Source organism: Hyla sarda, chromosome 10 (genome assembly GCF_029499605.1).
Source record: "Hyla sarda isolate aHylSar1 chromosome 10, aHylSar1.hap1, whole genome shotgun sequence".
NCBI classification, from domain to species: Eukaryota; Metazoa; Chordata; class Amphibia; order Anura; family Hylidae; genus Hyla; species Hyla sarda.
The window spans coordinates 116,858,597-116,885,267 of NC_079198.1; the positions used below are offsets into that span (position 1 = coordinate 116,858,597).

Here is a 26,671-nt window from a genome sequence, read left to right on the forward strand (position 1 = left end):
CATCTCAGTGCTGAAGGTTGCCTATGCCTGTACTAAGGGTGAGAGAAATTCATATGTTTTCGTCATTATAACTATTGCTTAACTATACTTCACTAGGGGCGCGTGTCCTGTTTTTTCCTCTATATATAGAGGAATAAGATGTTCTTTACCGGAGCTCTCCTTTAATGTTTTTTTTTTAAGGTATATATGGATGGGTGACAGACCAGATAAGTAGAGATTCTGCACTCCAGTTCAGTAAATCAAAAAATGCTGTATATTCACCCATCAGTGTAGAATGTGACATTTCAGGAACCTGTGATTGGTAATAAAGTTATACACCATTATCCACCAGGGTTTCCTTAGCCAATAAACTTACACTGAGGGCTGGTTCACATCACGTTTTCCCCCATACGGAAGCGCATACGGCAGGGGGAAGCAAAAACCTTGCGCTCCCATATGCCTTTCTATGCGCTCCCGTGTGTCATTCATTTCAATGAGCCGGTCGGAGTGAAACGTTCAGTCGGCTCATTTTTGGGCAAAAATTAGCCGACCGGACTGAGCGTTTCACTCCGGCCGGCTCATCGAAATGAATGACACACGGGAGCGCATAGAAAGGCATACGGGAGCGCAAGGTTTTTGCTTCCCCCTGCCGTATGCGCTCCCGTATGGGGGAAAACATAATGTGAACCCAGCCTTATAGTGTTGCCATATAAATAAGCTGTAATCTATCTTTGGGTCTGATTTTCTTCTGCGGAGCTGTTTCTCTGCTTGTAAGAGATCATCCACCTGTATCGATACATGTGCATTAAATCCACTAATCAACACAGGTGGAGCCGTCTGATCACAGGGAGAACTAGATCCCAACAGTCAAACAATAGGACTTTTTTTTTTTTTTTTTTTTTTTTAAGTTTGAAAGTCCTATTGTTGGACTGAAACGTCGCACTGTAAACTGATGGGTTAATAAACAGCATTTTTTTTTTTTTGGGAGGTAGCGGTGCATGCGTGAGTGCGTGTGTGTGTGTGTGTGGTCATCATTCAGGAACCAGCTACAATATCAGACAATGGCCACAGTAGCACTATGGAACAATCTAGTGTGCTCCAGTAAAAAATAAAAAAATAAAAAAAATAAAATCTTTAAAACATCTCTAAAAGTCAAAAAAAATAAAGAGACAAAAGATACAACAAAACAATGATGCGTTTTAAACCATCCAGTCCTTGGCATGTAGTCCGGGTTTTTTTTGTATTTTTTTTGCATTTTTTTTAGTATTTTTTTTGACTTTTAAAAATGTTCTAATTAAACTATAAACTTTTAATAGATTATTTCCTTAGGAGCTGGAGATGGTTCCATGTTGTTTCTGTGCTGTCACCAAGAAAATAGCTCGGCCCTCACTCTCGTGCTTCCTGTCTACTATGTCTCTTGGACAATAATCCTGCAAAGTTGGGGGTGTTTTTTTCTGCCAAATCCTTTAAGGGGTACTCCGCTGCTCAGCATTTGGAACAAACTGTTCTGAACACCGGAGCCGACGCCAGTAGCTCGTGATGTCATAACCCCACCCCCTCATTATGTCACACCCCGCCCCCTCAATGCAAGTCTATGGGAGGGGGCGTGACGGCTGTCACGCCCCCTCCCATAGACTTGCATTGAGGGGGCGGGTTGTAACGTCATGAAGGAGAGGGGCATGACCTCATTAGGGGGCTATGAAGTCACGAGCTCCCGGCGCCAGCTCCAGCGTTTGGAACAGTTTGTTCCTAACGCTGAGCAGTGGAGCCCCCCTTTAATATTAATAATGAAACTATACTAGGGGAGAAAATGCTGTATGATAGCAGACCAACCTATGGTTCACAGCTGAATACAAAGTCCTATATGACCGCAGGGAATACAAGTTCCTGGAAAACGTCACTACCCTAATAAATTGACGCTCCAACTTTAGAAGGAATGTACATAGAGGAGGGAACCTGAAGTGCCAGCTCGAGAAATAATTCACTTCAGGTGCAATGATCACAATAGGTTTTAGGATATGCGGACTGTCCTCCCAATCTGGGAGTGAGAGAAGAAGAGGGGGGGGGGGGGGGGAGGGGGGGATTGTTACAGGGGAAGAAGAGAAGGTAATGAGGTCCAAGTGTCTGTGTCACGTATACGGCCTCCTTACCTGTGTCAGTGCAGAACACTCCACGTATTTCACTGCCTTCAAGTCTCGGGCCAGCTTCTCGGCTGTCTCTGGAGTGATTGGCTTCTGTTTATTTTTTGCGAGTTTCTCGATTGTGGAGGGGTCATCTCTTAAGTCGATCTGTGTCCCAACGAGCAAGAATGGAGTCTTGGGACAATGATGAGTAATTTCAGGTACCCACTGTAAAATAGAAGTCACGAAAACGTCTGTCAAGTAAGAAAACTACAATTACACCTGGTTAAAGGGGTCGACCAGTGAAGGCAAACCCTGTTCAGGTACTGTAATAGTATACAGTGACCCCCCCCCCCCCCCCCCCCCCGACCTACGATGGCCCCGACATACGATCATTTCAACATGCGATGGCCTCTCAGAGGCAGCATCATCATATGATGCTTTTGTATGTCGGGGCCATCGCATAAACAGCTATCCGGCAGCGCTGACTGCTTCAGCTGCCACCGGATAGCCGTTTACGGTGCCCCGTGTGGTCCGCTGACGATCACTTACCTGTCCTCGGGGCTCCGGCGCGTCCTCTTCGGGATCCTCTGCATCGCCGGCGCTCTCCATCGTCGTCATCACGTTGCCGCACACGCCGTCCCGTCATCCAATAGGAGCAGCGTGCGTAGTGATGTGATGGCGGCGACGGAGAGCGACGTTCCCAGGCAGCAGAGACCTTCCCGGAGCGTCGAGGACACCCCGGGGACCCGGCAACAGCGATGGAAGGCGACATCCAGGGCAGCGGTGACTAGCCGTAGGGACACGAGTATAACCTCCAATACCAGTGGTCTTCAACCTGCGGACCTCCAGAGGTTGCAAAACTACAACTCTCAGCATGCCCGAACAGCCGTTGGCTGTCCGGGCATGCTGGGAGTTGTAGTTTTGCAACCTCAGGAGGTCCGCAGGTTGGAGACCACTGTCCTATACTTTACATTGTACGGATCTCTCAACATACGATGGTTTCAACAAACGATGGTCCATTTGGAACGGATTACCATCATATGTTGAGGGACCACTGTATATACATCATAGAGGGAGGTCCCTCTATATTTTGATACCTCAGAAGCATATCGGAAGTTTAGATTGACTGCAGTCTGAGCGTTTATAGAGCCTGACCAATCAGGGTACAAGGTAAAAGCATTGCTGTCAGTTAAAGGGGTTGTGCGCTGCGCTGCCCTGCCTTTCGCTGTCACGCCCCCTTCCCATAGACTTTGGTCTATGGCCCGCACACAGCATTCAGAGTAATGAACTTCCGGACACTGTGAGCGGAGCTCCGAAAGGGGTTATCCAGGAAAAAAAAAAAATTTTTTTTATATCAACTGGCTCCAGAAAGTTAAACAGATTCGTAAATTACTTCTATTAAAAATCTTAATCCTTTCAGTATTTATGAGCTGCTGAAGTTGAGTTGTTCTTCTCTGTCTAAGTGCTCTCTGATGACACCTGTCTCGGGAACTGTCCAGAGTAGAAGCAAATCCCCATAGCAAACCTCTTCTACTCTGTGCAGTTCCCGAGACAAGCAGAGATGTCAGCAGAGAGCACTGTTGACAGACCAAAAAGAACAACTCAACTTTAGCAGCTGATAATTATTGAAAGAATTAAGATTTTTTAATAGAAGTAATTCCCAAATCTGTTTAACTTTCTGGAGCCAGTTCATATAAGAAAAAAATAAGTTTTAAAGAAAAAAAAAAAAACTTTGACATGTCCCTCAGACCCACCAAATGTTTAGATCAGTCAGGTTCTCGGTGCTAAGACCCTTACTGAGGCGCTTGACGCCTGCCTGGCTGCTCAATACATCTCACTGCCAGAGACGGGCACCACTTTAAGTCTACAGAGCCCAACTACTGCTAGTCAGATCGAGCAGCAAGACGGAAGTAAAGCGCAGAGCTGTATGCTTCCCCCGGCTATATCTAGCCATGGGTGGGGGGGGGGGGTCTCTGCACAGATATCTGCTTTAAAGGGGTACTCCACTGGAAAACTTTTTTTCTTCTTTAATATTAACTGGTGCTAGAAAGTTAAACAGATTTGTAAATTACTTCTATTAAAAAATCTTAATCCTTCCAGTACTTATTAGCAGCTGTATGCTACAGAGGAAATTCTTTTCTTTTTGGAACCCAGAGCTCTCTGCTGACATCACGAGCACAGTGCTCTCTGGTGACATCTCTGTCCATTTGAAGAACTGACCAGAATAGGAGAAAATCCCCATTGAAAACATATGCTGCTCTGGACAGTTCCTAAAATGGACAGAGATGTCAGCAGAGAGCACTGTGCTCATGATGTCAGCAGAGAGCTCTGTGTTCCAAAAAGAAAACCATTTCCCCTGTAGTATTCAGCAGCTAATAAGTACTGAAAGTATTGAGATTTTTTTTATAGAAGTAATTTACAAATCTGTTTAACTTTCTGGCAATAGTTGATTTAAAAAAAAAAAAAAGGGTATACGGGTTGTATTCGGTTTTTCACACGGTTTTGTGTACGGGAGAAAAAACGGATAAAACCGTAAATGGTGCAAAACGTACACAACCGGATGCTACGGTTGGCAAACGGTTTTCTATGAAATGTCTATTCATACGTTTTGCAATACGGTTCCATAAGTTTTTTTTTTATTACCGAAAACGGATATGGGAACCGTTTTGCAAAAACGAGATGTGAATGCCGCCTAAGCTGATAATTATTCTCAGGAAAATAAAATCCCACATTACCTTTTCTTTCACATTTTCAAATGAAGATGGAGAAACCACGGAGAAGCAGACAAGGAAGACGTCTGTCTGTGGATAGCTAAGAGGTCGTAATCTATCGTAATCTTCCTGTCCTGTAAGAAGAGTTCAGCATTTATTATTCCCAGTACGGGACCAAGCATGAACGAAAGGTATAATGGGATCGGGTGCACTTATATATATATCCCATAATTCAATTGTGGAAAAAGTCCGATCCTACTCTCAGCACACAATAGCTGGTGACATGTACTGACTGCTAAATCATTCAGCAGAATTACTCAGCATTGTAACCGAATAGAGAAGGACTTTCCTATGGCACTATGGATGGGTAGGATCACCGGTCCCTGGTTTTAGGAAAGTACTTTGCGGGTGCAATGACGGGGGTGCTCTGGTTTTAAAGAGTGCGTAAAATACATATAAGTAAAGGAAAGGAAAGGAAAACCGGCCACACACCATGTCCGTCTTCTTTTATTGCATAAAATACTCACATACAGACATAAGGGAGAAGGAAGGAGCCGGGGGGGGGTACAAGCCATGGCCGGAAGAAGCACTTCACTTAGTGCGAAACGGAGCTTGTTGCCGCTTGTACCCCCCTGCTCCTTCCCTCTCCCTTATGTCTGTATATGAGGACAGTGACCCCCCCCCCCCGCCCTACGATGGCCCAACTTACGATCATTTCAACATCCGATGGACTCTCCGAGGCAGCATCAACATACGATGCTTTTGTATGTTGGGGCCATCGCATAAACGGCTATCCGGCAGCGCAGACTGCTTCAGCTACCACCGAATAGCCGTTTACGGTGCCCCGTGTGCTCCGCTGACGATCACTTACCTGTCCTCGGGGCTCCGGACCGTCCTCTTCGGATCCTCTGCATCGTCGGCGCTCTCCATCGTCGTCATCACGTCGCTGCACACGCCGTCCCGTCATCCAATAGGAGCGGCGTGCGTAGCGACGTGATGACGGCGACATGAGAGCGACGTTTCCGGCCAGCAGAGATGTTCCGGTGCGGCGGGACACCACGGGGACGCGGCGACAGCGATGGAAGGCGACATCCAGGGCAGCGGTGACGGTCCGGAGTGGCGGGGACACATGAGTATAACCTCCAATACCAGTGGTCTTCAACCTGCGGACCTCCAGATGGTGCAAAACTACAACTCCCAGCATGCCCGGACAGCCGTTGGCTGTCCGGGCATGCTGGGTGTTGTAGTTTTGCAACATCTGGAGGTCCGCAGGTTGTAGACCACTGTCCTATACTTTACATTGCACGGATCCCTCAACATACGATGGTTTCAACAAACGACGGTCCATTTGGAACGGATTACCATCACATGTTGAGGGACCACTGTAATTTATGCAATAAAAGAAGAAGACGAACATGGCGAGTGGCCGGTTTTCCTTACCTTCACTTCTATTACTCAGCATTGTGTTCTTACTCTATTATTCCTCCTGGAAACCTATGAACAATCTGCCACTGGGCATTCCCATTTCCCTGATCAATAGGATCTGTCATACAGTCCCTCAGTGTCAGTGGTTTAGAATGAAGCGTGTCACTCAGGTGTCAACTTTATTTTACATTTCCAGGAGGAGTAATAAAGGAATGACAAAGCAGAATTCTAGGGAAAAGGGCTCCAAAATAATTTTATGAAGACACTTGTTAATTCCCAAGACATACATCAGGCAGTCAGTCATCCAGACAGGGAACTAAAACCATCATATAGATCAAAACCCCATAAAATTCCTTTAATCCGACAGTAGGTGGAGACGCTGGATAATCAGAGCAAAGTGGAGCTTAAAATGTTAAATAGGAACTGAAATCACAGCCTGACAGCAGGATATCAGCCTAAAGGGGTACTCCGCCCCTAGACATCTTATCCCCTATACAAAGGATAGGGGATAAGATGTCTGATCGCGGGGGTCCCGCTGCTGGAGACCCCGGCAATTTCCCTGCTGCACCGGGTGTTCGTTTAGAGCAGTGATCTTCAACCTGCGGACATCCAGATGTTTCAAAACTACAACTCCCAGCATGCCCGGACAGCCGTTGGCTGTCCGGGCATGCTGGGAGTTGTAGTTTTGCAACATCTGGAGGTCCGCAGGTTGAAGACCACTGGTTTAGAGCGTCGGGTGCAGCGCTGGAGGCTCGCGACGTCACAGCCGCGCCCCGCTTGTGATGTCACGACCGCGCCCTCTCAATGCAAGTCTATGGGAGTGGGCGTGACGTCACGAGCCTCCGCCCCGAATCACCAGTCATCCGGAAGGTCGCTCCGTGCACTGGATGTCTGGGGTGCCACAGCCGAGATTGCGGGGGTCCATCTTTTCCTTCGGATATGAGATAAGATGTCTAGGAGCGGAGTACCCCTTTAAATTTCCTGCAACTTGAGACTACAGGGATAACGATACAGATTTACTGCAAGGCTATGGGACTTTAGGGAAGATTTAGGGTAGGGTGACAACATGCCGTATTTTGCTGCTGCGTATTTTCCTACCCATTGAAGTCAATGGGCAGCAAAATATGCAGCTGATTTTGCTACCCATTGACCTCAATGAATAGGAAAATACGCAGAAAAATACGGCATGTGGGACCCTACCCTTAAACAGATATCCTGCCGCCGGAGCACGATTACAGCTATGCTTAAAATGGGTTATTCAGGTATAAAAAAAAGCAGATTGTTTGTTCCAAAACCAGCCCCACCTCTGTCTGCAAGCTGTGTGTGGTATTGTAGCTCAGTTTCAATGAAGTGAACTAGGCCAAACTGTAATACCCCACACAACCTGAGGACAAGGGTGGTGCTGTTTTTTGGAAGAATATAGTTCTCTTTTTCTATCATAACACAATCTAACACTACACAATGCCTTGTCCTCATCGGTTTCTTTACGCCCGTTTACAGCTTTTTTGCATTTGCGAAATCCCCTACAACATGGTAGTTCAGGGCTAAAAATAAATGCCAGATTAGAAGACTTTGCAGATTTGATGCCGGATTAAATACGGTACATTTCACAAATATATAGCCGCTTCTCTCTATTTATCTGAGGGTTACCTGCTGTGTCAAATAGTCCTAGGGTGTAAGGTTCACCACCGATCATAACTGTGACAGCATAGTTGTCAAATACCTGCAAGACAGAGGATAGCCATTACTATACATGCCATCGTGTACATACAGTGCTCCGAGCAAGCCATGAATAGGTCTGTAAAACTACAAGACTGTGCACTTATATCCAAAAATCATTTATAAAATGGATACTTAAAGGGGTTCTCCACTGCCCTGCCTTCCGGAGCTCCGCTCGCAGCGTCTGGAAGTCTATTACTCCGAACGCTGTGTGCGGGATTCCATATTCGAGGCCGCCCCCTCGTGACGTCACACCCGCCCCCTCAACGAAAGTCTATAGGAAGGGGGTGTGACAGCGGTCGCGCCCCCTTCCCATAGACTTTCATTGAGGGGGCGGGCGTGACGTCACAAGGGGGCGGCCTCGAACACAAAAGCCCGCACACATCGTTCGGAGTAATAGACTTCCAGACGCTGCGAGCGGAGCTCCGGAAGGCAGGGCAGTGGAGAACCCCTTTAAAAAAAAAATTTTTTTTTTTTTTAATCAACTTGTGTCAGAAAGTTAAACAGATTTGTAAATTACTTTTATTTAAAAAAAAATCTTAATCCTTCCAGTACTTATCAGCTGCTGTTAGGATCCACTGGAAGTGCTTTTCTTTTTGAATTTCCTTTCTAGTCTGACCACAGTGCTCTCTGCTGACACCTCTGTTCATGTTAGGAACTGTCCCAGAGCAAGAGAGGTTTGCTATGGGGAGTTCCTAAAATGGACAGTGGCGTCAGCAGAGAGCACTTTGGTCAGACAAAAAAAAAAGGGAATTCAAAAAGAAAAGAACTTCTTGTTGATCATAAGAGCAGCTGATAAAGTACTGGAAGGATTAAGATTTTTTAATAGAAGTCATTTACAAGCCTGTTTAACTTTCTGGCACCAGTTGATTTAAAAAGAAAAATGTTTTCCCGTGGAGTACCCCTTTAATGCTGTAATACTAGTATGTAGAAATCATATAACCTAGTCAGTGACGTCTATCAATAAGAAGCCATAGCAAGAGGTCACTTTCCTGTTTGCCCAATTTGTTTTCATTACCCCACGTCTCAGTGTTTCCCAACCAATGTGCCCCCAGCGGTTGCAAATCTACGACTCCCAGCATGCCCGGACAGCCAACGGCTGTCCGGGCATGCAGGGAGTTGTAGTTTTGCAACAGCTGGAGGCACATTGGTAAAAAAAATAAACACTGTGGTATCTGAACAATAATCTGAACAATTTCTCTGCATCGCCACCACAGAAGGGAGTTTATTTGTTTTTGTGTTTATTTTATTTTTATTTTTTATCTGGTTATTTGAATGGAATCTGTGAAGACCCTGAACGGCGCCTCCGGAGAAGATGTGAACCCAGCCCTGCTGTATTTAGCGCATTGCTGGGACGTGAACAATGACGACCAGACACTAACAGGAGAACACGCAGCCGTAAGTCACGTGGCGCTGGGACATTTAATCATCACTGAGGAAGAATCTAAATTACTTCCTGTGTCACATGACTGAGGCTGTATTACAGTGTTTCCCGACCAGGATGCCTCCAGCTGTTGTAATACTACAACTCCCAGCATGCTGGGAGTTGTAGTTTAGAAACAGCAGGAGGCACCCTGGTTGGGATACACTGATGCATCAGGAAGTGCTTTTTTGTTTAAAATACATGTAATAAGTAATTATTTTATTTTTTTTTTATTACGCAGAGAACCCCTCTGAGTGCATATTGTTTTATATTCCTTTTCTTGTGTAGTGGAGGAAACCAAATAAATGGCAGAATGAAAGGAAACTTAAAGGAGATATCCAGTGCTGAAAAACTTATCCCCTATCCTAAGGATAGGGGATAAGTTTCAGATCACGGGGGTCCGACCACTGGGGCCCGGATATCGTATGGGGTCCTCAGCAATCTAACATCTTATCCCCTATCCTTTGAAGGATAAGATGGGATAAGATGTTTACAGCAGAGTACCCCTTTAAAGGAGATATCCAGTGCTGAAAAACTTATCCCCTATCCTAAGGATAAGGGATAAGTTTCATATCGTGGGGGGTCCGACCGCTGGGGCCCCCCGCCATCTCCTGTACGGGGCCCCGGATCGCTGGCCAGATAGCGGGTGTCAACCACCGCACGAAGCGCCGGCCAACACGCCCCCTCAATACAGCGCTACGGCAGAGCCGGATATTGGCAAAGGCAGCGCTCCGGCTCTGCCATAGAGTTGTATTGAGGGGGGGTGTCAGCCGGCGCTTCGTGTGGCGGTCAACGCGCCCCCTTCCCACAGGCTGCCGGGGCCCCGTTCAGGAGGTCATGGGGGGCCCCAGCGGTCGGACCCCCCGCGATATGAAACTTATCCCCTATCCTTAGGATAGGGGATAAGTTTTTCAGCACTGGATATCTCCTTTAAAGGGGTACTCTGCTGTAAACCTCTTATCCCATCTTATCCTCCAAAGGATAGGGGATAAGATGTTAGATCGCGGGGGTCCCGCCACTGGGGACTCCCTACGATATCCGGGCTGGCTACGTCTAGAACACAGAAGCTTGCAGCTTCCGTGTTAGTGACGTCACACCCCACCCCCTCCATTCATCTCATAAAGAGGGGGGCTAGTACATAGATGTCACACTTCCTCCCATAGACATGAATGGAGTGGGCGTGGTGGCCGGCACCACCAGTCATCGTGTGAGAGAGAGCGTGAGTGAGTGAGTGAGTGAGAGAGAGAGTGTGAGAGAGAGAGTGAGAGAGAGCGTGTGTGAGAGAGAGCGTGTGTGAGAGAGAGCGTGTGTGAGAGAGAGCGTGTGTGAGAGAGAGCGTGTGTGAGAGAGAGCGTGTGTGAGAGAGAGCGTGTGTGAGAGAGAGCGTGTGTGAGAGAGAGCGAGCGAGAGAGAGCGAGAGCGAGCGAGAGCGAGCGAGAGAGAGCGAGAGCGAGCGAGAGCGAGCGAGAGCGAGAGAGCGCGAGAGAGAGAGAGCGCGAGAGAGAGAGAGCGCGAGAGAGAGAGCGCGAGAGAGAGAGAGCGCGAGAGAGAGAGAGCGCGAGAGAGAGAGAGCGCGGAGAGAGAGAGAGCGCGAGAGAGAGAGAGCGCGAGAGAGAGAGAGCGCGAGAGAGAGAGAGCGCGAGAGAGAGAGAGCGCGAGAGAGAGAGAGCGCGAGAGAGAGAGAGCGCGAGAGAGAGAGAGCGCGAGAGAGAGAGAGCGCGAGAGAGAGAGAGCGCGAGAGAGAGAGAGCGCGAGAGAGAGAGAGCGCGAGAGAGAGAGAGCGCGAGAGAGAGAGAGCGCGAGAGAGAGAGAGCGCGAGAGAGAGAGAGCGCGAGAGAGAGAGCGCGAGAGAGAGAGCGCGAGAGAGAGAGCGCGAGAGAGAGAGCGCGAGAGAGAGAGCGCGAGAGAGAGAGCGCGAGAGAGAGAGCGCGAGAGAGAGAGCGCGAGAGAGAGAGCGCGAGAGAGAGAGCGCGAGAGAGAGAGCGCGAGAGAGAGAGAGCGCGAGAGAGAGAGCGCGAGAGAGAGAGCGCGAGAGAGAGAGCGCGAGAGAGAGAGCGCGAGAGAGAGAGCGCGAGAGAGAGAGCGCGAGAGAGAGAGCGTGAGAGAGAGAGCGTGAGAGAGAGAGCGTGAGAGAGAGAGCGTGAGAGAGAGCGCGTGAGAGAGAGAGAGAGAGCGAGCGAGAGCGAGCGAGAGCGAGCGAGCGCGAGAGCGAGAGAGATCACTGGGGTCTAAACAGACTCCGACCAATCAGAACATTTAGGGTCTAGTCACATGTACAGTATTCAGTGCAGATTTGATGTGCAGATTTTCTGCTGCAGATTTCAATGTAAACTGAATGACTGAACACGGCTTGAAATCCTGCGCATCAAATCTGCGCAGAATACTGCACGTGTGAATAGACCCTTAACATGTCCAACGTTTTTTTAAAGTGACAGTGGCCATACGGGATGTCACCTTCGGGTGGGCACACACAGATCTTAAACTTACCGTTGGTACATATTCTGAGGGGAACTTGTTTGTTGTGTATGAGATTAGGAGACATGTTTTACCAACGGCACCATCTCCAACGACCACACACTTAATAGTCTGCATGGCGGCAATCTTGCGTTGTCAGTCTCCACACTGCTGGCTTAATGCAGACCTGGAAAACACACACAAGAAAAAGCACAACATTAGATCGAGAAACCTTCAACATCTTCATGGACAACCTACATAGGGTACTGATAAACTGAAGGACAACAAGGTAAAAGGCTCAATACACACAGTATATATATATATACAGCCACATGGCATCAGTGGATCTACAACCGATGCCACCAACTATTCCAGAACTGGGACAATAGTGACATTGATCGTGAAGATATGTGAAGTCCTGACTCCTGTGTCACCTGCTCGCACAAATATTTGCACACTCCATGGTGCCAATAAATCTATTTGTACAATGTCACGGGGCTCTGCGTATAAACCTAGAACACAATGAAATGGTTCAAGGGCATTCCCACAGTCAGGAAACTTCTTAGAAGGCGCCCGTCCATGATCTCCTGGAATAAGGGCACCACAGGACCCATGCCACCTGTCAAGCCTTCTGCTACCCAACAGTAGGGAAAAAGATCTAAGCAGAACTGACAGGCAACTCAGAAGATGGCAAGTTAACCCCGTAGATCAGGCCCTGACAAATGCCAGGCCGCCATAACTATGGTGCTGATGCCTTTAAGTCAGTGTTTCCCAACCAGGGTGCCTCCAGCTGTTGCAAAACTACAACTATGCAGTGGTCTCTAAACTGTAGCCCTCCAGATGTTGCAAAACTACAAGAGACAGCTGTTTGGGCATGCTGGGATTTGTAGTTTTGCAACAGCTGGAGGGTCACAGTTTGGAGATCACTGTGCAGTGGTCTCTAAACTGTAGCCCTCCAGATGTTGCAAAACTGCAATCCCAGCATGCCCAAACAGCAAACAGCTGTCTCGGCATGCTTGGAGTTGTAGTTGCGTACCTCCAGCTTTTGCATAACTACATCTCTCAGCATGCCCTTCGGCAGTCAGTACATGTCAGGAGTTGTAGTTTTTTTAACAGCTGGAGGCACACTGGTTGGAAAATACTGAGTTAGGTAACAGAACCTAACTGAAGGTTTTCCAACCAGTGTGCAAATATTTTGCCGCAGAGCAAACTCCCTGCGGGAAACTCACCGTAACCCGCCAGTGTAAATGTACCCTAAAAACACTACACTACCACATAATAAAAGGGTAAAACACTACATATACACACCCTTACACTTCTTTTCTGTCTCGGGAACCGCCCAGTTTAGAAGCAAATCCCCATAGCAAACCTCTTCTACTCTGTGCAGTTCCCGAGACAAGCAGAGATGTCAGCAGAGAGCACTGTTGCCAGACAGAAAAGAACAACTCCACTTCAGCAGCTGATAATTATTGGAAGGATTAAGATTTTTTTAATAGAAGTAATTTACAAATCTGTTTAACTTTCTGGAGCCAGTTGATATAAAAAAATAAAAAAAAAATAAGTTTTCTCCTGGACTACCCCTTTAAAGGGGTACTCCGCCCCTAGACATCGTATCCCCTATCCAAAGGATAGGGGATAAGATGTCAGATCGCCGCGATCCCGCTGCTAGGGAACCCCGGGGATCGCTGCTGCAGCACCCCGCCATATTACTGCGCAGAGCGAGTTAGCTCTGCAACGTAATGAGCATTGTTACCTCACGTCTCCGCCCCTCGTGACGTCACGGCCCACCCCAGTCAATACAAGTCTATGGGAGGGGGCGTGGCGGCCGTCACGCCCCCTGCCATAGACTTGCATTAAGGGGACGGGCCGTGATGTCACGAGGGGCGGAGCCATGACGTCACGCTGCTCCGGCCCCTGTATCGCCCGTCATTACGCACAGAGCGAACTCGCTCTGTGCAGTAATGATAGCGGGGTGCTGCAGCGGCGATCCCCGGGGTCCCCAGCAGCGGGACCGCGGCGATCTGACATCTTATCCCCTATCCTTTGGATAGGGTATAAGATGTCCCGGGGCGGAGTACCCCTTTAAGGGGTTAAGTATATGTACTGAGGCGAATGTCTCTTTAAGAAGCACCCGGATGGAGAATCAATGTTCTGCACCCACTCGGCCTCCTCCCGGGTAGCGCGCACCCCGCCTGTGAACTTTGCGTGTTTATACAAGATCAGTCCTTCAGGTGTGACTTACATCCAAGCGGACGGGATAAAAGTCTCCAGGGATGAAAGTCAATAAGGAAATGGGCAGAAGTGAAGATAAAAGTCACAAGGCGACACCAGAAACTCCAGCCCGTCAGGGTGATGACGCTGTCGGCCATAGATAGTGATCGTCCAAAGGGAAACAATTCAGAACACAGAAGGGAGAAAAACTAAAAAAAAAGGCCGGATGAAGAAATGACGGAAAAACCTAGAAAAGCTTCAAAAGGGACGGCAGATCCCAATGGTTTATACCACATGACTGATTGGGCAACCAGACAGGAGCAGAGACTTCTCTATACCAGTGTTTCCCAACCAGGGTGCCTCCAGCTGTTGCAAAACTACAACTCCCAGCATGCCCGGACAGCCAACGGCTGTCCGGGCATGCTGAGAGTTGTAGTTATGCAACAGCTGGAGGCACCCTGGTTGGGAAACACTGTTCTACACACAACCTGTGACAAAAGGACAACTCCCATCATGCTCCAAAGGCCATAGGTTGGTATACACAGTAATAGTAAGAGAGCCCTGCCCCCACGCCCACAAAGAGTCATCCCAAACCTGCCTCCGCCATGACCTACATTTGGATACCGACATATGGGACAACATTCACGCTCCAGCAGATGTATTCACCGCATGAATCACCTCCGAGAATCAATATATATATATTCGCATACATATACCCCTCCCCCAACACTATGTGGTCAATTTACATTACTATCAGGGGGTGGAAATTTAAAAAAAAATAAATAAATAAATAAATAAATACTTGCCCAAGGGACAAAAACAGAGCCTAATCTACTTGTCCCTCCGGACGATCCACGTGTCCGGGCCAATTTTCGCTTTTACACTCTCGTTTTTTTTCCTCCTCGCCCTATAATAGCCGCAACGCCTATTTTTCTCCACGTACAGACCAATTGTACTTTGTAATGACACCTTTTAGTTTTCCGTAACATATACTCCGAAACAAAACAAAAAATATTGGTGAGGTGAACTTTAAATATTATATATATTTTTTAATTTAATTTCTTTTTTAATTTAATTTTATATTTTTACGCCATTTACCTTGTGGTTAAGCTAACATGTTATTTTGATACTTTAGGCCGTCCCGATTACAGCAATACCAGATTTGTAGTTTCCGACATGTTTTACTAATTAAAAAAAAAAATTATTTGGAACTTTTTCAAAAAAGGTCATTGCTATTTTCTGACCCCTGTAGCTTTTTATTTTATTTTTTTGCACCATAATCAGTTTTTTTGTATCGGTACCATTTTGGTATTGATCTGACTTTTAAATTGCTTTTAACTTTTTACTGGGATATTCTAAAAAATTGCAATTCTGGGGTTTGGTAATTTTTTTTTTTACCGTACAGGATATATAATGTTATATTTTAATAGTTCGTACAATTATGTACGCGGCGATACCAAATGTGTTTATTTTTATTATGTTTATATGTTTTTATATAGGATAAAGGGGCAATTTAAACTTTTAATATGGAAGGTGTCTTTTAAACTTTTATTAAACATTTTCTTTTTTTTATTTTTTTTTACACTTCATTAACCCCTAGGGGACTTCTAGGAGGAGTCATTAGATTCCTCATACAGATCAATAGTTCTATTGAACTCCATTGATCTGTGTGCTCTGCACTCCATTGATAGAGCCTGGTCCAGCCAAAATCTATCAATGACAGAGCGGGACAGCAGGAAGGAGTGGTAAACCCTCCGGCTTCATCTTTAGTGGTCACACACCGGAAGTTCCACAATGGATTTGGATGTCACCGGAATCTATCAAGAAAGTCCTGTTGGTCAATGGGACAGCGCAGATTGCCGCATACCTAATCGCCAATTTTGGACAGCTTTAGGGTGGCGCAAATCTACTAAGGAAATTCAGCAGAGAATATTGCAGCTGAATTCTTAATGTGAGCATACCCTAAGACAGTGATTTCCCAAATAGTGTGCCTCCAGCTGTTGCAAAACTAACATCTGGAGGCACACTGGTTGAGAAAGACTGCCCAACACAAAGCTAGAAGAACAGATGTTCCAGAATTATAATCTCTATCTTAAAACAAGGTTTGACAAAAAGGAATATAGGAGCCCCTCATCTCCCCTGTGTCACAGTCATTAGTGTCCCCTCATCTCCCCTGTGTCACAGTCATTAGTGTCCCCTCATCTCCCCTGTGTCACAGTCATTAGTGTCCCCTCATCTCCCCTGTGTCACAGTCATTAGTGTCCCCTCATCTCCCCTGTGTAAGTCATTAGTGTCCCCTCATCTCCCCTGTGTCACAGTCATTAGTGTCCCCTCATCTCCCGTGTCACAGTCATTAGTGTCCCCTCATCTCCCGTGTCACAGTCATTAGTGCCCCCTCATCTCCCGTGTCACAGTCATTAGTGCCCCCTCATCTCCCCTGTGTCACAGTCATTAGTGCCCCCTCATCTCCCCTGTGTCACAGTCATTAGGGTCCCCTCATCTCCCCTGTGTTACAGTCATTAGTGTCCCCTCATCACCCCTGTGTTACAGTCATTAGTGTCCCCTCATCTCCCCCTGTGCCCCAGTCATTAGTGTCCCCTCATCTCCCCTGTGTTACAGTCATTAGTGTCCCCTCATCTCCCTTGTGTCACAGTCAGTGTCCCCTCATCTTCCCTGTATGTCACTTATTACTGTCCCCTCATTTCCTCCACTCTGTCACAGTCATTTGGGTCCCATATTTTAAAAATAAACTGTTTTACTGATCCCCCGTTCTGCCTCTTGTGGGTGACTCCAGCTGGTGCTCCGGTGCCACGTGACGGTAGCAGCCAATCAGCAGGTTTGCTTTTACACTCCGTAATCCTGAGTACGGACCACCACCACAAGGCTGCTGCGGAGGCCACCCGAAGCACTGACCACAGGCAGAACGAGGGATCAGGGCAGACCTGTAGGAAGAGGTAAGTTAAAGGGGTACGCCGGTGCTCCAGCGTTCTGAACATTTTGTTCCGAACACTCAGAGCCGGAAGACGTGACATCAAAGCCGCGCCCCCTCTATTCATGTCTACGGAAGGGGAACATGAATGGAGAGGGTGCGGCGTGACATCACGAGGGGGGCGTGGCCGTGACATCACGACCTCTGCCGCAGGAAGTTGGCATTTGTTTGGCAATGCTGGGTGCTGCAGGAGATCACATGGGGACCCCAGCAGCAGGATAGGGGATAAGATGAATAGCAGCAGAGTACCCTTATAAAAATAATAATAAAAATAATAATGGTCATGCTCTATCCTGTAAACCATGCATCACTGCATGCAGAAACAATCAATACAGCCCCAATGGTTTAGTAGATTGACAAACAGACCAGACAAACGGGAGCATTGGAGGTCCGATCCTTCCCCTTATCTAAGCAGGAAGGTTTACACAAGGGAACAATGTTATCGCTGGTCGTCAGAAGCGCTCAATATCCCAACGCACACAGCGCCTTTTACTGACGACTTTAGTACCAAAGCTAGAAAAGGGGTTTACATTTTTTATTGATAATAAAAAATAAAATAATTTTTTTTATATTATATTAATATATATATATATATATATATATATATATATATATATATATATATATATATATATATATATATATACACACACACACACACACACACACACACACTTTTTTTCCCCCTCATTAAAAAATATAAAACCCTTTACTAGCTTTGGTGTATGTATGTGTGTGTATATATCTCTATCTATCTATCTATCTATCTATCTATCAGGGATGTGGAATTCCTATCGCCCAACACCCAGGCCATGCAATTCCCGGGCGCCGGGCAGGTGAATTTTTCCGGGCCCTTAGTCCGGCTTCGGGCAAGCAGGACCGCACCTGACAAGCGCTGCGGCGCTCTACAGTCTGTATGGAGCGGGCTCCCGACTCCTGCCCGCTCCATACTCTGCAGCCCCGGCTGTTCTCAGTAGCCGGGGGTCGCAGCTAATAACCAGCATGCAGCGATCGCCGCGGATGGCTATTAACCCTTTAGATCGCTGCTGTCAAAGCTGACAGCGGCGTCTAAAGGGACATGTGAACGCTCCCTGGTGGGCTAGTGGGGTGGATTGCCCCCCCGTAGAGTGATCGCAGGGGGGCGATCCACTATAGAGGTAGCCGGAGGACTTACCTCTGTTCCCTGCTGTCCCGGCTCTGTCATTGATGGATCCTGGCTGGACCAGGCTCTATCAATGGATCACAGAGCTCACAGATTAATAGAGTTCAATAGAATCTATTCATCTGTCTGAGGAATCTAATGATTCCTCCTATAAGTCTAATAAAGTGTTAAAAAAAAAAGTTTTAATAAAAGTTTAGAAGAACACACATTAACCCTTCCATGTTAAAAGTTCAAATCACCCCCTTTTCCTATATAAAAACATGCAAACATAATAAAAATAAACATATTTGGTATCGCTTCGTGCGTAATTGTACGACCTATTAAAATATAACATTATTAATCCCGTACGGTAAAGGTTAAAAAAAAAATACCAAACCGCAGAATTGCAATTTTTATAATATCCCAGAAAAAAAAAAAGTTAAAAAGTGATTAAAAAGTCAGATCAATACCAAAATGGTACCGATACAAAAAACTGATTATGGCGCAAAAAATGAGCCCTCATACAGCCTGGTATGCGGTAAAAAAATAAAACTACAGGGGGTTAAAAAAAAAATGGCAATTAATAAAATTCAAAAAAACTTCAAAATTTTTTTTAATTAGTAAAACATGGCGTAAACTATATAAATCTGGTATTACTGTAATCAGGCGACCTAAAGTATCAAAACAACAGGTTATCTGACCACAAGGTAAATGGCGTAGAAAAGAAAAACCACCAAATCTGATAAATTATCTTTTACTATTTCCATTTCACTTCACCTAATATATATATAATATATATTTTTTGGTTTGGAGAATATGTTATTGAAAAATTAAAAGGTATCCTTATAGTAGGTAGTTATGGCTATTATAGGGCGAGGAGGAAAATATGCGCGCAAAAGCGAAAATTGGCCCGAACGAGTGGATCGTCATGAGGGACAAGTAGATTTTGCTCCATTTTAGTCTCGTGGACAAGTATGGTTGTTTTTTTTAATAAAATTTCCACACCCCTGTATATACCGTATTTTTCGCCCTATAGGACGCACCAGTATATAAGACGCACCCAATTTTAAAGGTGCAAAATCTAGAAAAAAAAGATTCTGCACCAAACAGTGATCTTCAACCTGCGGACCTCAGGATTCGGCAAAACTACAACTCCCAGCATGCCCGGACAGCCGTTGGCTGTCCGGGCATGCTGGGAGTTGTAGTTTTGCAACATCTGGAGGTCCACAGGTTGAAGACCACTGGCATAGGAGGTAATACTCACCTTTCCCCGCCGCTCCGGACCCGTCACCTCGCGTCACCGCTGCCCTGGATGTCGCTCCATCGCTGTCCCCGACGCTCCGGACGTCGTCTTCCCCGGGATCCACGCTCTCCGTCGCAGTCATCACGTCGCTACGCACGCCGCTCCTATTGGATGACGGGACGGCGTGCGCGAGGACGTGATGACGACGGAGGAGAGCGCCGACAATGCAGGGGATCCCAGCACGGAGCAGACACCGAGGAGGCAGGTAAGGTCCCTCCCGGTGTCCTGTAAGCTGTTCGGGACGCCGCGATATCACCACGGCGGTCCCGAACGGTCAGCTTTGATCGCCGCGTCTGAAGGGTTAATACAGGACATCACCGCGATCAGTGATTTCCTGTATTAGCCACGGGTCCCGGCCGTTGATGGCCGCAGGGACCGACCCGATAGGTGTATATTTGCCGTATAAGACGCACCAACTTTTTCCCCCCAGTTTTGGGGAAGAAAAAGTACGTCTTATACGGCGAAAAATAGAGATGAGCAAACTTAAAGTAAATTCGATTCGTCACGAACTTCTCGGCTCGGCAGTTGATGATTTATCCTGCATAAATTAGTTCAGCTTTCAGGTGCTACGGTGGGCTGGAAAAGGTGGATACATTCCTAGGAAAGAGTCTCCTAGGACTGTATCCACCTTTTCTAGCCCACCGGAGCACCGGAAAGCTGAACTAATTTATGCAGGAAAAGTCTTCAACTGCCGAGCCGAGAAGTTCGTGATGAATTGAATTTACTGTAAGTTAGCTCATCTCTAGCGAAAAATACGGGTGGGTATAATATATATATATATATATATATATATATATATATATATATATATATACACACACACATTATATATATATATATATATATATATATATTAATTTTTTTTATTTTTTTTTACAAACATAGAATATATTCCCTGTGCAGATGTGTATCAAACCTTGTATTATATAAACAGGGCGATGATGGGTTACTGCAGCCATGAGAGTATTACCCATCACCCACAACGCTCTGCAGTCACTCAAAGGACCTGACTGAGGCAAATCCCAAATCTACTGCAGATCTTGCAGAACATGTCAGCAGTTTAGAGCAGTGTTTCCCAACCAGGGTGCCTCCAGCTGTTGCAAAACTACAACTCCCAGCATGCCCGGACAGCCGTTGGCTGTCCGGGCATGCTGGGAGTTGTAGTTTTGCAACAGCTGGAGGCACCCTGGTTGGGAAACCCTGCTCTGGAGAGAAGAGTAAACTACCACAGCAGCACTATGCAGACAGCGGGGCAGCAGGAAGCAGATGGCGTGGCCCCGGTTCTCTGCTCCTACATGTGCGCGCCCCGCAGGCTCCTCGCGTCAGTCATAGGTCAGCAGCCGCGAATCTGCCTTCACTTGCAGCAGTTACCTGATAAAAATGAGCGGTGACAAGGGGCGCCGGATCAAACGTGAGTCACCGAACGACTTCTGCCCGTACATCGCTGAGACAGCGAATCTCTGGGCTGAACCCATGTCACAACGCCTCAACGCTATAATTATTGGGAGCGCTGGAGCATACGACACCTACCACTATTATATCAGGGCACAGATCTAAGCAAGGACGGAGAGGTAAATAAAGAAGCGGAGAGTATTCCTCAACAGAAAGACCCTTAAAGGGGTACTCCACTGGAAAACATTTTTTTTATTAAATCAACTGGTGCCAGAAAGTTAAACAGATTTGTAAATGACTTCTATTTAGAAATCTTAACCCTTCCAGTACTTCTCAGCTGCTGTATGCTCCAGAGGAAGTTCTTTTCCTTTTTAAATTTCCTTTCCAGTCTGACCACACTGCTCTCTGCTGACACCTCTGTCCATTTTAGGAACTGTCCAGAGCAGGAGAGGTTTGCTATGGGGATTTGCTCCTACTCTGGATAGTTCCTAAAATGGACGGAGGTGTCAGCAGAGAGCACTGTGGTCAGACAGAAAGGAAATTCAAACAGAAACGAGCTTCCTCTGTAGTATACAGCAGCTGATAAGTACTGGAAGGATTAATATTTTTTAATAGAAGTAATTTACAAATCTGTTTAACTTTATGGTACCAGTTGATTTAAAAAAAATAAATAAAAAATAAAATGCTTTCCAGTGGAGTACCCCTTTAACGCAACGTGATCACAGTGTGCCGATCGGATACTATAGCAGCCGGAGATCTTTTATTAGGCCTCCATGTCTCTGCTACAGTAGATCTGCCTCAGGAAGCCTGTACTAGCAAAGCACAGATTTAAAGGGGTACGTCGGTGGGGGGAAAAAAATTCAAATCAACTGGTGCAATAAAGATAAAGAGATTTGTAAATTACTTCCATTTAAAAAGGTTTATCCTTCCAGTACTTTTCAGCTGCTGCTATATACTCCACAGGAAATTGTGTTATTATTTCCAGTCTGACCACAGTGCTCTCTGCTGCCACCTCTGTCCGTGTCAGGAACTTTCCAGAGCAGGAAAGGTTCGCTATGGGGATTTGCTTCTAATCTAGACAGTTCCTGACACGGACAGAGGTGTCAGCAGAGAGCACTGTGGTCAGACCGGAAAGAATTACACAATTTTCTCTGGAGCATACAGCAGCTGATAAGTACTGGAAGGATTAAGATTTTTAAATAGAAGTAATTTACAAATCTGTTTAACTTTATGGCACCAGTTGATTTGAAAAAAAAAAATTCCACCGGAGTTCCCCTTTAACTGATCAATGTTCTGCAACAGCATAGCATTAACCTGTATAAGGATTCTAATGATTAAGACCCATTGGGGAACGCGGAAAAAAAAGTGTAAGAAAAAAAAAAGTAAATAAAAATGTTTAAAAAAAAATAAATAAATAAAGACCACTTAAAAAAAATTACGTTTTACAAATAAAAAAATGCAATGCCAAAAAAAATAAAAATAAAAACATATTTGGTTATAACATTATTGATCCTGCACTGTGAATGGTGTAAAGGAAAAAATAAAATGCAAAATTTAAAATTTTTGGTCACGTTACGTAAAATCCCAAGCACAAAAAAAAAAAAAAAAAAAAATCAATCAGTTATAGTGATAGGGGTCAGAATAGGGCAATTTTAAACATATTTATTTTTTTGAGGAAAAGTTTGCTTTTTGAAGTAGTAAAACACAACAGAGGCCATATAAATTGTACTGAGCCACAGAATACAGGTAACACTTGCACGGCATAAAAGAAACCTCCCAAAAAGCTAAACTGGGTTTGTGTTTTTTTTATTAAATTTTTTTAATCATTTTTCACAAGACATCTTAGGGTAAAATAAAAAGAGTCATTAAAAATTATAATTAAGGATGTCCTGATACCATTTTTATTAAGACCAATAATCAATACTTTTTTTTTTTTTTTTTATTACTCGCAAATACCAATTACCAATTAGTTTTTCTATGTCATGTGACAGGGTTTTTTTTATTAGAGGAAGGGCTTTTTTATAATTGAAAAGAAAAAAAAAAGAAAAGAAAAAGGATTTTAATGTTATTTAAAAGGGGGATTCAAACTTTTATTAGGCAAAGGGTTAATTCACAGTTTTTTATTTAGACTTATTTTTATTTTTTTTTCATTTTTATTTCCCATAGGGCACTAGTACATGCAATCTGTACATTGCATACACTGATCAATAATATGCCATAGCATAACATTGATCAGTGTTATCGGCGCTCCTTTACTACTGCCTGCCATGGCCAGCAGCAGTAAAGGAGAGACAATTAGACGGCACGGGGCACGGTAAGGGACCTCCAGCAGTCCTCACAGCTGATCAGGACACCGCAATTTCACAGCGATGATCCCGATCAGCATCCCTGAGCAAATCGGCAGTTAACTTCAGGACTTTAAGACGCTGCGATCAACTTTGGATTAATGCCGGACATCACCGCTAGAGATGAGCGAACTTACAGTAAATTCAATTTGTCACAAACTTCTCGGCTTGGTAGTTGATGACTTATCCTGCTTAAATTAGTTCAGCTTTCAGGTGCTCCGGTGGGCTGGAAAAGGTGGATACAGTCCTAGGAAAGAGTCTCCTAGGACTGTATCCACCTTTTCCAGACAACGGGAGCACCGGAAAGCTGAACTAATTTATGCAGGATAAGTCATCAACTGCCGAGCCGAGAAGTTTGTGACAAATTGAATTTACTGTAAGTTCGCTCATCTCTAATCACCGCCATCAGTGATGTTCGGCAATAGCCACAGGTCCCAGCTATAACGCCCCCAGCTGCTGGGCACGCTGCAAAGTTCGGCACCTCCGTGATACCTGCCGGTGGGGGTCCCGCCAGTGAGCGGATTAGGTATGGAGGACATTTGCAGGAGTACAAGTACTCGTGCAAATGTCCAGTATCAGTATTGGTATCAGGACATCCCTAATTACAATTGTTCCCGCAAGAGAACAAGCCCTCACATGGCTCTATAGATGGGAATATAACTTTTTGTTGGCTTTTTAAAAGGCAATGAATAAAAAAAAATTAAATAAAAAAAAAAAAATTAAATAAAAAAAAATAATAATTTCAGCCGCAGCCTAGAAGACAAGCATTGGACAACTGCTCCAAAACTTTGATCAAAAGAAGGTCTATACTAGTGTTTCCCAAACAGGGTGCCTCCAGCTGTTGCAAAACTACAACTACCAGTACAAGTACTCGTGCAAATGTCCAGTATCTATCCCGATAGCGATACCATCCAGTGTCAGGACATCCCTAATTACAATTGTTCCCGCAATAGAACAAGCCCTCACATGGCTCTACAGATGGGAACATAAAACTTTTTTTGGCTTTTTAAAAGGCAACAAATAAAAAACCATCCAGTATCAGGACATCCCTAATTGTTCCCGCAAGAGAACAAGCCCTCACATGGCACTACAGATGGGAATATAACTTTTTGTTGGCTTTTTAAAAGGCAACGAATAAAAATTTTTAAAATTTAAAAAAAATATTTCAGCCGCAGCCTAGAAGACACTTATCGGACAACTGCTCCAAAACTTTGACCAAAAGAAGGTCTATACTAGTGTTTCCCAACCAGAGTGCCTCCAGCTGTTGCAAAATTACAAGTCCCAGTATGCGCGGACATACTGGGAGTTGTAGTTTTGCAACAGCTGGAGGCACTCTGGTTGGGAAACACTGAGCTAGTGTGAGAGCCTACATGCTATTGATACCGTCACCCAAGATAGCCGTGTATGGTGGAATTACCGCAGATTAAAGGGGTTATCCAGGAAAAAACTTATAGCTCAACTGGCTCCAGGAAGTTAAACAGATTTGTAAATTACTTCTATAAAAAAAATCTTAATCCTTTCAGTACTTATGAGCTTCTGAAGTTAAGGTTGTTCTTTTCTGTCTAAGTGCTCTCTGATGACACCTGTCTCGGGAACCGCCCAGTTTAGAAGCAAATCCCCATAGCAAACCTCTTCTAAACTGGGCGTTTCCCGAGACACGTGTCATCAGAGATCACTTAGACAGAAAAGAACAACCTTAACTTCAGAAGCTCATAAGTACTGAAAGGATTAAGATTTTTTAATAGAAGTTATTTACAAATCTGTTTAACTTTCTGGAGCCAGTTGATATCCTTTATTAAAGGGGTATTCCAGGAAAAACTTTTTTATTTATAAATCACTTTCCAGCGTTAAATGTAAAAACAAAAAGTGGCTGTGGCAGGAAAGGGTTAAAGCGACAATCCGGAACCTCACGAGAGAGAAGTTCTTCCAATCGCTAGAAAAAGGGGACGGACAACGTTTGACAGATGGAAAAGACACAAAAGGTTTTGAGAGCCCACTTCCTCTCCGAACCGCGGACTGCATCACGGCTTCCTCTTTCGTATCTGTCCCCGTTGTACTGAAGGAGATGGCGGACGTCCCCATGACCTCAGATTTTGGTTTGCACACCGGCAATAAGAACATTAAGTAGGAATCTACCTTAAAAAAATGTGCAGTACAGAATGAGAAAAACATGGCGGCTGCCTCCATAAAAGAGAACCCCACTCACACACAGGTCCAGGAGGTGGGCTGCAATATAACAAGCTATGATAGGAAGAAAGAGGGAATCTGTCAGCTGCAACTCACGTTCCAAACTGCTGACACTGCTGGATTTTCGGACAAGGAGACCGTTATCCTCTAGTGCCAAAAAAATAAAAATAAATAAAATAAGCGTCCCCCAAGCCCATGAAGTGCCAAGGGCTGTAACACCTCCTCTATTCCCCTCCCATTCCTGCTTGATTGACAGTCCCCTGGAAGCCGAGCACTGTTTACAAATCTCACACCAAAGCACAATCTGTATGCACAGCACAGGAATAAGATGGAGACAGGGCTCGGCTACCATCTGGCTGTCAATCAATGAGGCGCTCTAGATTCTTAGCACTTCAGGGACTTTGGAACGCCACTCCGACACTTGCCACTTTTTCAACACAGGTGATAAGTTGCCATTAAAATAAATTGTGCGCGCGCCATTATCTTACACTATATATGGCTAATAGTATGTGAACGCCCCTTCTAAGGGTGAGGATGCGTATGGGCAAACAGCGGCAACTAAAGGGCGCACAATTTCAACAGCAAGATTCAAATGTTATCGGCTGCCACATGTCGCTCGTGTGGTCTTACCTGAGGGCAGGTTGTCATTTTGGTCAAACCCAACGCTAACCGAGGCCGCAATCTCCATAGACAAATATTAGCGGAAGACTAGGTACAGAGGAGCTAACAACTCGGCATGAAGGCTCAGACAGCTGATAAAGACTATGTTGCATGTCACCTAAGGCAGTGTTGAGCTGGAGGCACACTGTTGCTAAACTACAACTCCCAGCATGCCCGGACAGCCGTTGGCTGTCCGGACATGCTGGGAGTTGTAGCTTTGCAACAGCTGGAGGCACAGTTTGGAAAATACTGACCTAATGGGTACAACCCCTGAAGCCACTCCTAAGGATCACCACATGTAGCCCACTGACCACCACCCTACCCTGTTTGTCTTCATTTGCAATTCAGACTCATTTTTTGGAATAGACAAAACAGGACGACAGCAAGTCAAGGTACAGAACTTCAATGAGGAGTCGACAACTCTGCTAGAAAGTAAGAGACATTCTCACCGGAAAAATAAATAAATGCAACAATATAGGATGTTCAGGGCAGAGAGCTTTATTATATATATATATATATATATATATATATATATATATATATACACATACACCGTATATACTCGAGTATAAGCCGACCCGAGTATAAGCCAAGACCCCTAATTTCAAC

The 26,671-nt window shown here is 45.4% G+C and overlaps 1 protein-coding gene across 3 annotated transcripts in view; it reads right to left on the reverse strand.

Annotated features, from left to right (window-relative positions):
* CDC42 (cell division cycle 42) overlaps positions 1 to 26,671 on the reverse strand; it is a 62,637-nt gene that overhangs the window by 15,822 nt on the left and 20,144 nt on the right. For all 3 annotated transcript variants that reach the window (XM_056544827.1, XM_056544826.1, XM_056544828.1), the window contains exons 2-5: positions 11,868 to 12,021; positions 7,889 to 7,961; positions 4,838 to 4,947; positions 2,130 to 2,327 (exon numbers count right to left, since the gene is read on the reverse strand). In XM_056544827.1, the coding sequence (XP_056400802.1) occupies positions 2,130 to 2,327; positions 4,838 to 4,947; positions 7,889 to 7,961; positions 11,868 to 11,972 (486 nt within the window). In that variant the 5' untranslated portion in view covers positions 11,973 to 12,021. The remainder of the gene's footprint in view (positions 1 to 2,129; positions 2,328 to 4,837; positions 4,948 to 7,888; positions 7,962 to 11,867; positions 12,022 to 26,671) is intronic.